Raw genomic sequence first — 12,264 nt, forward strand, 5'->3', positions numbered from 1 at the left:
TGTGTGTGTGTGTGTGTTGGGAAATAGCTTTCACATTAAAACAAAATCTTTGTCCATTTCTTGGTTATATGGGCAGGGGTTGCAGAATTCTACTGAAGAGATTATAAACAGATACATAAAAACCAAAGTAAGGAACATAGTACCTTTCCCTTTTATACTCTTTTGCTTATGATTGAGCAATTATGACAGGAATTATCAAATAAGTAGGAAATTTCCTAAGTATACTTAATAGTAACCTTGGGGTTTTTCTTTTCTTTTCTTTCTTTCTTTCTTTTTTTTTTTTTTTGTTTTTTGTTTTGTTTTGTTTGTTTGTTTGTTTGTTTGTTTTTTTTTTTTTGGTTTTTTCGAGGCAGGGTTTCTCTGTGTAGTCCTGGCTGTCCTGGAACTCACTCTGTAGACCAGGCTGGCCTAGAACTCAGAAATCCGCCTGCCTCTGCCTCCCAAGTGCTGGGATTAAAGGCGTGCGCCACCACCGCCCGGCAACCTTGGGGTTTTTCATCCCAGCATTGAGAATTAAACTACCCAAACTTAAGAAACAAATTTAAGTTTATTAAATTGGGAGACTAGAAAGATGGCTCACTGGTTAAGAGTACTTTCTGCTCTTTCAGAGGACCCAGGTTTGGTTCTCATTACCCACATGGCAGCTCACAACCATCTGCCCTCCAGTATCCTTTTTTGATCTCTCTGGGCATCCCACACACATCAGTATACACACATACACACACACACACACACAGGGTAATACTCATACAGATAAAATAAAATTCTAAATGAAAAGATTACTAAATTACTACATTTTAAAAAATGTGAAAATACAAGTTGTATAATAAAGGAAGGGAATGTAGGAGGAAGGCAAGTGTAGACTTAAATGTGTTCCCAGTCTGAACTCTCCCTCACCCTTTCTTGTGCTTAAGTCTTTGCTTCTGTTATATGTATTTCTGTTTTGAAACTATACTGTAAGATTCTATTTATTTGTCTCTTAAGGTGACTTTTCTTTTCAGTTTTTACATTTCATTGTCAACATCCCTCTTTGTCCTCTTTGTCCAGAACAAGTTATTTGTTGGTCCTGGGTTTGGTCAAAGGCTGTCACGTCTATTCACTGGTGAATAGGATGTTACCCATGGAGTATTTGTTGGGTTTCCTAGTTCATTTTTCTTGGCTTTTAACAGCTGAGACATCTCTCCAGTCTTTAATGTTCTTAGACTGTAGGATGGATAGGATGTCTGCTTGTGCCCTAATTGTCATGTTTTCTTATGTACATAATATGAGGGTTTGAGGACTCTGAATGGTTTTTCTTTCATTGTTGTTCTTGATAATGGACATCATCATTGAACCAAATTGTTAGAAGGCATAGCTTGAGAATTGAGCCTAAAAATAATTATTTTGACTCAGCAATTCACATGCTGGTTTTTATAGTTGTCTAATCATATCTCTTATTTCATTTTAAAGACTTGTAAATCATTTCAGAGCTGCTCACATTCAGATTTCTTAGTAAGTGTGGATTACTAATTAATTCTGAAATACAGCTGCATGGTATTAAATGAAGACTTCTGAGGGAGAGTCCAGAATTAAATGCCTGTATGATAACAAAACCTAGAACTTTGTGTGTGTGTGTGTGTGTGTGTGTGTGTGTGTGTGTGTGTGTGCGTGTGTGTGTGTGCGCGCGCGCGCGTGTGTGCTCACGCACATACGCCACAGCTTGTGGAGGGCTATCAGAGACAACATTGTGGAGTCAGTTCTCTCTTTGAAGCTTTATGTGAATTCTACAGATAGAACTTGGGTCATTAGCAAGTAGCTGAGCCAGTTTGCCAGCCTGAAGCCTGGGAGCTTTTGTGGAATGTGACATGTAGAGAGTCATGATAGAATATAGAATGAAACAGAAGTTGTTTCCTGTTTGATCACTAGTCACTTTAATGTCTCAGGTTTTCAAGGGGTTATGGTGTCTTACTAGTAAAGTTATCAGTGCCATAGACAGACATGCAGCACGGCAGTAACTCTTAGGAGAATTCAGACTCAAAATTGAGAATTCTTTCTTTTAGAGTTCAAAAGGGAGAGAGAGGTTCCACACACATATGCTTCTACGGAGATGGAGAGATGGCTCAGTAGTTAAAAGTATTTGCTGCTCTTCCAGAGAACCTACGTTTGGTTCTCAGCATGTTTGATGCCTATAACTGCCTGTAGCCAGTTCCATGGAACCTGGCTTCCTCTTCTGGCCTCCACAGGCCCTGTATTCATTTGTACAAACCAACACATACATAATACACATAAATAAAAATAAAATCTTTTTTTAAAGTAATATGTGCTTGTAATCAGGCTGACTCTGATTCCTATGCAGAAGGCAAAGGATTCTTTCTCAAAATCTACATTGTGCGGAAGGAATGTGGGAACTCATAATGTGGGAAAGTTGAGAGGAAGGGCCACTTCAGTTAATACCTGTTTATTATAAGGGTGTGATACCAGTCACATCTGAGAACTTGAAGTCTGCTAGTCTGCTGCTCGTAGACAAAATCAGTTATGAGGATGGAGAGAGAAAAAGGCTCCTGCAGTTGAGCATGGCCCAAGTGGTCCTGAGTGCAAACCTAACAGGCAGAAAAGGTATCTTAGTTACTGTTCTGTTGCTGTGAAGTGAGAAGGAAACTCACAACAGAAAGCAAGGGCTTTCTTTTAGTTTAATTGGGGGCTGCTTACATTTTCAGAGGCTTAGTTAATTATCATCATGGCAGGGAGCATGGCAGTAGTTAGACAAGTGTGGTGCTGGAGAAGTAGCTGAGAGCTACATTTTCATTTGCAGACAGGGAAGCAGAGAAAGAGAGACTTGGATCTGGTATGGGTTTTTAAAACTCAAAGCTCACACTCAGTGACATACACTTCATCCTATAAGACCGCATCTCCTAATCCTTCTCAAACAGTGCCAGTTCCTGATAACTAAGCTTTCAAATACATGAGTCAGTGGGGGCTGTTTTTATTTAAATCACCACATAGGGATTTATAGAGGAACATGCCCAAAGACTAGATTAAACCAGAAATGTGTTCTTGAGGTTATTTTTATGTTGGAAATAGTTATAAAATGGGATCTAAGGCTAGATTGATGGTTTTCAAGTTAAAAGAATTTACTGCAGCCGAACAGTGGCGGCACATACCTTTAATCCCAGCACTTGGGAGGCAGAGGCAGATGGATTTCTGAGTTCGAGGCCAGCCTGGTCTACAGAGTGACTGACAGGACAGCCAGAGCTATACAGAGAAACCCTGTCTCAAAAAACCAAAAAAAAAAAAAAAAAAGAAAAGAAAAACTTGCTGTTGAAGTTACTAATATATAATTTACATATTGTTATTGACATTCTTATTGTGTTTTCTGAAGAAATGTAATCTCCTTTGCTAGTTTTGGCTTGTTCTTTTTAAGGTAGGGTTAGAAAAGTACATTATAAAGCAAGTAAGATGGCACAGTATATAAAGGCACTGTGAGCTGAGCTCCATTTCCTGGAGCATACATAAAGGTAGAATTGCTCTCTGGCCTCTACAAATGTACATGTTCTTATGAACTTGATTGTTCTAGGCAGATGCTCTTCTGAACTACATACCCAGCTCTGCCTTTTTTTTTTTTTTTTAAAGGTTTATTTATTTAATTTATGTATGTTAATCCACTGTCAGTTTCAGACACACCAGAAGAGGGCATCAGATCCCATTACAGATGGTTGTGGTTTCTGGGAATTGAACTCAGGACTCTGGAAGAGTAGTCAGAGCTCCTGCTAAGCCATCTTTCTAGCCCCCCTCTTTTTTTTTTTTTTTTTTTTTTTTTTAACTTACCAAATTTATTTGGTTCTGAATGACATTAACATGGTTACTTACTTATCAATATCTCTAACAGTATTTCTAAAATATTTTTTTCCTGTGTTTGTGTGTGTGTGTGTGTGTAGGCATGCTTACCTGAGCATACTCTTCAAGGTCAAAAGTTGATGAGTGGTCTTCTATTGCTCTTTACCTTCTATTGCTCTAAGTGGAACTGGAACTTACAGCAAGTCCCCAGGATTGCCTGTCTCTGCCTCCTGTACTCAGTTACAGATGTACATCGAGATTTACATAAGTGTTGATATCTGAATTTAGGTCTTGATGTTTATACAGTAAACACTTCATTCTCTGAACTATCTCCCAAGTCCTCTTCTTTTTTGTTTTGTGAAACATGGCCTCACTCTGTAGCCTAGGATTAATTCAAATGCATAGCAATTTTTCTGCCTCGGCCTTCCATAAACCAGATTATAGGAATTATTATCGTATCTAACTCAGAATACTTTTTAATACTATATTATTGATTTGCATTTAAATACAGTTGCTTCTATTATTTTGGATTTTCTGAAATTTGGGGGTATATTTATAAATTTAATCATATAAAATAACTTCCAAAGAAAAAGCCATAAAATATATTAAATGCACTAGGAGTGTTGGCACATGCCTTTAATCTCAGCACTCAGGTGGCAGAGGTTTGTTCTCAGAGTTTAAGGACAGCCTAGTCTACAAAACCAGTTCCAGGTCACACTGGCTACACTCTGAGATCTTGTCTCAAAAAAACAAAACAAAACAAAACTTACCTGGAGAAGTAGCTCATTATTTGATTCTTTCAGAGAACCCATGTTCAGTTAGTTCCTAGTACTCACATGTCAGTTCACAACCATCTGTATGTCTAGTTTCAGAGGATCTGACTCCCTCTTTTGATGTCCACTGGCCACAACTGGTATTATTGAACACAGACATACATGTAGCCAAAACATATGCATACAATAATAAAATCATGTATTTTGTTTATTTATCTATTTATTTAGTAAGTCAAGGTCTAGAGAGACTGTGTAGTCCCAGCTGTCTTAGAGATTGCTATGTAGACCAGGCTGAGATTTTCCTGCCTGTGCCTTTTGAGTGCTGGGGTTAAAGGTATGCACTACACACCCAACACTAAATTAAAATTTTAAAGAAATCATATACAATGCCAGGCGTGGTGGTACACCTTTAATCCTAACACTTGGGAGGCAGACACAGGTGCTTCTCTGAGTTTGAGGACAGCTTGGTCTACAGAGTGGGTTCCAGGACTACCTGGCACAGAGATAGCCTGTCAAGAGGATACCTCCTTCTCCCTCCAACAAAGAAACCAAATAACAAACAAACAAACAAACAAACATAATGGCAGTATTCTCAATCACATTTAAAAATACATATTAATTTTCTTTTTTTTTCCAATGTTTTTTGTGCTTTATTATACATGTATTCTATTTTATTTACTCATTTGGATTGTTTCAAAGTTTTGCTATTAAAATTGATGCTGCAAGGCTCAGCTGGTGAAGGCACTTCTGGTGCTAAGCATGTCAACCTGAGTTCAAACATGTAGTTCAGACAGTTACTACATGTACTACCATGTAGCAAAAGGAGAGAACCAGTTTCTTCAAGTTGTCCTTCTACAGACATATAAACAGTAAATAAATAATAAAGTAAAACCATTCCATATTCATGAAGGAAGATAGAGAGTATTAATTTACTATGTCAAAAATCATGAAGATATATCTTAAATAAGTTTTTATATATGTTTATATGATTGACAATTAACAAAGAAATATCTTAAGCCAGAAGTGTTGATAAAATGCCTATAATTCCAGGCAGAACACTGAGGATTTGAGGCTAGCCTTACTATAGAGTTAGAAAAAGAAACAATATCAACAGCATTTGATATAACAGTAAATGAACTAACAAAAAGTGGCATTAGTATGCTTTGTTTTTGTTTTACACTCATTTGGGTCTCTCTGGCTGTGTGTTTGCATTTGTTGTTATCTGTTCTCCAGTGTGTGGATGGAGGTCTGAGGACAACTTGTGGAGTTGATTGCCTTTTTCTACTTTGTTATTTTTCTAGGGATTAAGCTTAGGTTTCAAGCTTGGTATCAAGTACATTTACCAGATGACCCATCTTGCCAGTTAGTTTGATTTTCTTTTGTTGTTGTGTTGATTTGTTTTTTTCAGATGTTCTCATTGTTTAGCTCAATCTAGCCTTGAACTCACTTTATATCTCCTTCTGAACCCAAACTCTCAGTAGCACTCCTGGCACTGTCTCCCAGATATTGAGGTTATAGGCATGTACCATTATGCTTCACTTAACACTAATTTTCTTAAAAGTATTTTCCTGATGCTAGAGAGGTGGCTCAGTGTTAAAAGTGCTTGCTGCTCTTCCAGAGTTGTTTCCCAGCACCCATGTTGTGTGGCTCACAACGGCTTGTAGCTCATGCTCAGGGAATCTTCTGGCTTCTGTGAGTACTTGTACATGAGTGATGTGTGCACCCACACACATAAAAAATAAATCCAACAAAAAAATATTTTGCTGCATATATATGCATATGGTCTGTAGTTAATTTGTTAGATTATGATGTGTAGTTAAAGGTTTGCTTTCTCTGAAACATTTTTCTTGTTCAAATTTTAGGACTCTTCAAAATTTTTCAAGAAAGCAGGTGATGCTACAGCTATTGAATGCCAATCTGAAGAAAGCATCCGTCTTCATTCACAGGGGGAAAATAATCCTTTGTCTAAGAAGCTGTCTCCAGTCCATTCACAAATGGCAGATTACATTACTGCAGCACCATCTCTTGTTGGCAGTCGGGATCCTGATATAAAGGATAGAGCGTTACTTAATGGAGGAACTAGTGTAACAGAAAAGTTGGCACAGCTCATTGCTACCTGTCCTCCTTCCAAGTCTTCCAAGGCAAAACCGAAGAAGTTGGGAACTGGCACTACAGTAGGATTGGTTAGCAAGGACTTGATCAGGAAACCAGGTGTTGGCTCTATAGCTGGAATAATTCATAAAGACTTAATTAAAAAGCCAGCTCTTAGCACAGCAGTTGGGTTGGTAACTAAAGATCCAGGGAAAAAGCCTATTTTCAATACAGCAGTAGGCCTGATCAATAAGGACTCTGTGAAAAAATTGGGAACTGGCACTACAGCGGTATTCATTAATAAAGACTTAGGCAAAAAGCCAGGGACTATCACTACAGTAGGACTGCTGAGCAAAGATTCAGGAAAGAAGCTAGGAATTGGTATTGTTCCAGGTTTGGTGAATAAAGAGTCTGGCAAGAAATTAGGACTTGGCACCGTAGTTGGACTGGTTAATAAAGAGTTGGGAAAGAAACTGAGTTCTACAGTTGGCCTAGTGGCCAAGGATGTTACGAAGAAGATTGTAGCAAGCTCAGCAATGGGACTGGTTAATAAGGACATTGGAAAGAAATTATTAAGTTGTCCTGTGGCAGGACAACTGGGCAGTAAAGATGCCTTAAACCTTAAATCTGAAGCACTTCTCCCCACTCAGGAACAACTTAAGGCTTCCTGTAGTGCAAATATAAGTAATCATGAAAGTCAAGAACTTCCTGAATCTCTGAAAGACAGTGCTACAGGCAAAACTTTTGAGAAGAATGTTATGCGGCATAGTAAAGAAAGCATGTTGGAAAAGTTTTCAGTCCGAAAAGAAATTACTAGTTTGGAGAAAGAAATGTTTAATGAAGGAACATGCATTCAGCAAGACAATTTCTCATCTAGTGAAAGGGGAGCCTTTGAAACCTCGAAGCATGAAAAGCAACCTCCTGTGTATTGCACTTCTCCTGACTTTCAAATAGGAGGTGCCTCGGATGCATCTACAGCTAAATCTCCCTTCAGTGCAGTAGGAGAAAGCAATCTTCCTTCCTCGTCACCTACTGTATCTGTTAATCCTTTAACCAGAAGTCCCCCTGAAACTTCTTCACAGTTGGTTCCAAACCCATTACTTTTAAATTCTACAGCAGAACAAATGGAAGAAATTTCTGAATCTATTGGAAAGAACCAGTTTACTGCTGAAAGTCCCCACTTGAATGTTGGTCATAGGTCATTAGGTCATAGCATAAATATTGAGTGTAAAGGAATTGATAAAGAACTAAATGAGTCAAAAAATACACATCTAGATATTCCTAGAATAAGTTCTTCCTTGGGAAAAAAGCCAAGTTTGGCTTCTGACTCTGGTATTCATACAATTACTCCTTCTGTTGTTAATTTTACTAGTTTATTTAGTAACAAACCTTTTTTAAAGCTTGGTGCAGTAACTGCGCCAGACAAACACTGCCAGGTTGCTGAAAGCCTAAGCACTAGTTTCCAGTCCAAACCATTGAAAAAAAGAAAAGGAAGAAAACCTCGGTGGACTAAAGTGGTGGCAAGAAGCACATGCCGGTCTCCAAAAGGACTCGACTTAGAAAGATCAGAGCTTTTTAAGAATGTTTCCTGTAGCTCACTATCAAATAGTTCTGAGCCAGCAAAGTTTATGAAAACTATCGGAGCATCATCTTTTGTCGATCATGACTTCCTTAAACGCCGATTGCCAAAGTTGAGTAAGTCCTCAGCTCCATCTCTTGCTCTTTTAACTGACAGTGAGAAACCATCTCATAAGTCTTTTATTACTCACAAACTGTCCTCCAGTATGTGTGTCACTAGTGATCTTTTGTCGGATATTTATAAGCCCAAAAGAGGAAGACCTAAATCCAAGGAAATGCCTCAGCTAGAAGGTCCACCTAAAAGGACTTTAAAAATACCTGCCTCTAAAGTTTTTTCTTTACAGTCTAAAGAAGAACAAGAGCCCCCAATTTTACAACCAGAAATTGAGATTCCTTCCTTCAAACAAAGTTTGTCTGTATCTCCTTTTCCAAAAAAGAGAGGCAGGCCTAAGAGGCAGATGAGGTCTCCAGTGAAGATGAAGCCCCCTGTACTGTCAGTGGCTCCATTTGTTGCCACTGAAAGTCCAAGCAAGTTAGAGTCTGAAAGTGAGAACCATAGAAGTAGCAGTGATTTTTTTGAGAGTGAGGATCAGCTTCAGGATACAGATGACTTAGATGACAGTCACAGGCAAAGTGTCTGTAGTATGAGTGACCTTGAGATGGAACCAGATAAAAAAATTAGCAAGCGAAACAATGGACAATTAATGAAAACGATTATCCGCAAAATAAATAAAATGAAGACTTTAAAGAGAAAAAAACTGTTGAATCAGATTCTTTCAAGTTCTGTAGAATCAAGTAATAAAGGAAAAGTACAGTCCAAACTTCATAATACAGTATCAAGTCTTGCTGCCACATTTGGCTCTAAATTGGGGCAACAAATAAATGTCAGCAAGAAAGGAACCATTTACATAGGGAAGAGAAGGGGGCGAAAACCAAAAACTGTCCTAAATGGCCTTCTTTCTGGTAGCCCTGCCAGCCTTGCTGTGCTTGAACAAACAGCTCAGCAGGCAGCTGGGTCAGCATTAGGACAGATTCTCCCCCCTTTACTGCCTTCACCTGCTAGTAGCTCTGAGATCCTTCCATCACCTATTTGCTCTCAGTCTTCTGGGACTAGTGGAGGTCAAAGCCCTGTTAGTAGTGACGCAGGCTTTGTTGAACCTAGTTCAGTGCCATATTTGCATGTGCACTCAAGACAGGGCAGTATGATTCAGACTCTTGCAATGAAGAAGGCTTCCAAGGGCAGGAGGCGGCTATCTCCTCCTACTTTGTTGCCAAATTCGCCTTCTCATTTGAGTGAACTCACGTCCCTGAAAGAAGCCACTCCTTCCCCAGTTAGTGAGTCTCATAGTGATGAGACCATTCCCAGTGACAGTGGCATTGGGACAGATAATAATAGCACATCAGACAGGGCAGAGAAGTTTTGTGGACAGAAAAAGAGGAGACATTCTTTTGAGCACATTTCTTTGATTCCCCCTGAAACCTCTACCGTCCTAAACAGTCTTAAAGAAAAACACAAACACAAATGTAAGCGCAGGAGTCACGATTACCTCAGCTATGACAAGATGAAAAGACAGAAGCGAAAACGGAAAAAGAAATATCCCCAGCTTCGAAGTAGGCAGGATCCAGACTTCATCGCAGAACTAGAGGAGCTAATAAGTCGTCTAAGTGAAATTCGGATCACCCATCGAAGTCATCATTTTATTCCCCGAGACCTCCTACCAACTATTTTTCGAATCAACTTTAATAGTTTCTATACACATCCTTCTTTTCCCTTAGACCCTTTGCACTACATTCGGAAGCCTGACTTAAAAAAGAAAAGAGGGAGGCCCCCTAAGATGAGGGAGGCAATGGCAGAAATGCCTTTTATGCACAGCCTTAGTTTTCCTTTATCTAGTACCGGATTTTATCCTTCTTATGGCATGCCTTATTCTCCTTCACCCCTTACAGCTGCTCCAATAGGATTAGGGTATTATGGACGGTATCCCCCCACTCTTTATCCACCACCTCCATCTCCTTCATTCACCACTCCACTGCCACCTCCCTCCTATATGCATGCTGGTCATTTATTGCTCAATCCTACCAAATATCATAAGAAAAAGCATAAGCTCCTTAGACAGGAGGCTTTTCTTACAACCAGCAGGACTCCTCTCCTTTCCATGAGCACCTACCCCAGCGTACCTCCTGAGATGGCTTATGGTTGGATGGTGGAGCACAAACACAGACACCGTCACAAACACAGAGAGCACCGTTCTGAGCAGCCGCAGGTTTCCATGGATAGTGGCTCTTCCAGATCAGTCTTGGAGTCTTTGAAACGTTACCGATTTGGTAAGGATGCTGTTGGAGATCGATATAAGCATAAGGAAAAGCACAGGTGTCACATGTCCTGCCCTCATCTCTCTCCTTCAAAGAGCTTAATAAACAGAGAAGAACAGTGGGTTTCTCGAGAGCCTTCAGAATCAAGTTCTTTAGCCTTGGGATTGCAAACACCTTTGCAAATTGACTGCTCAGAAAGTTCTCCAAGTTTGTCCCTCGGAGGATTTACTCCCAATTCTGAGCCAGCCAGCAGTGATGAACATATGAACCTTTTTACAAGTGCAATAGGCAGCTGCAGAGTTTCAAACCCAAACTCCAGTTGTCGGAAGAAATTAACTGACAGCCCTGGACTCTTTCCTGTACAAGATACTGCACTAAATCGGCCTCACAGAAAGGAGCCATTGCCTTCCAGTGAAAGGGCAATACAGTCGTTGGCAGGTAAGAGGATTATTTTGTTGTCTATTATTTGTGTTACAATAATAAATTACTTTGCCACCGGTTTCTGGATTCATGTATTGACCTTTTAAGTAAGTTTACACTTTATTAATTTTTGTTTTTATAAGTGTATTTTGAAATCTCCAAATTTTTATTTTACTTGGATTTAAGAAGGTAAGTAATATATTTGTATTAATGTCTGTCTGTGTATCTTATCTATCAATCTATTTTTTTAGGTATCATTTAAAAAAAAAAAGAACTTTGGAAACCAAGAAAAATATTCCAACTTTTTTTGCACAAAAGCTTGTGCTTGGTTCCTTCAATGAGAGCTGACTTATAATGCTTGTTAGCTGTGGTTACTAGTTAATGTATGCTAGCTGAGTAATTGAAGATGCTCTATGTTACACAAAATTCCCACATCTCAATGAAGATTTAACCATTGAAAACTTTTCAGGACTAACATTTGACTGAATATTCAGAAAGGCTTTTTTTTTTTAAATCATTTTTTTTAATTTTAATTTTTTATTGGATATTTCATTTATTTACAATACAGATGTCATCCCATTTCCCCTCCCTAGAACCTCCCATCCCATTCCCCCTCAGAGAGGCTTTATGTTCTAGAGCACTTTTAGATATCTTCATAAAAGTTATTTCAGTTAGATACAAAAGGACATGAGACATAATGAATCATTTGTGGCTCCTAGAAAAATGTTTTTTGAAAATAGAGAAGGTGGAGCTAAAACTGGAATCATCACTTAGTCAAATAAAGGATATTCCTAACTTACTACTAGTAATTACTAGACTCTTTAAAAGGCTAGTATTTTAACTGTGAAGTGTGATGCTATGTCTGATTTCCTAGAGATAACTCAGGCAGGAGCATTAGAGCTGAGTAAGACTATAGTGCTCACCACAATGAACAAAGAGTTGTTCATTTATTTACTTTCATTTAAAAGGATAAAATTTGTATATTAGAGAGAACCTTTAGAGACAAGTAGATTTTTTTTCTAATTTTCCTTATTCATGAACTTTGAAGAATCGAAATTATGTCTTAGTGAAAAGACAGATTTACTTCTTTAAAAAATGTAGAATATGGGCTGGGGTGTGGAATAGAATAAGAGGGAGTCTGGAGGAATGGCTTAGTGCTTAAAACCACTACACAGTGACTCCGCTGCAACTCCAGCTCTTCCAACCACTACACAGTGACTCTGCTACAACTCCAGCTCTGGGTGTGCAAAAGCCTCCTCTCTAGGCTCCAGATGTG

The 12,264-nt window shown here is 38.8% G+C and overlaps 1 protein-coding gene across 3 annotated transcripts in view; it reads left to right on the plus strand.

Annotated features, from left to right (window-relative positions):
• Ash1l (ASH1 like histone lysine methyltransferase) overlaps positions 1–12,264 on the plus strand; it is a 131,140-nt gene that overhangs the window by 20,312 nt on the left and 98,564 nt on the right. For all 3 annotated transcript variants that reach the window (XM_076932732.1, XM_034500429.2, XM_076932731.1), the window contains exon 3: positions 6,449–11,006. In XM_076932732.1, the coding sequence (XP_076788847.1) occupies positions 6,449–11,006 (4,558 nt within the window). The remainder of the gene's footprint in view (positions 1–6,448; positions 11,007–12,264) is intronic.

Source organism: Arvicanthis niloticus, chromosome 4 (assembly GCF_011762505.2).
Source record: "Arvicanthis niloticus isolate mArvNil1 chromosome 4, mArvNil1.pat.X, whole genome shotgun sequence".
In the NCBI taxonomy this organism is placed as follows: Eukaryota; Metazoa; Chordata; class Mammalia; order Rodentia; family Muridae; genus Arvicanthis; species Arvicanthis niloticus.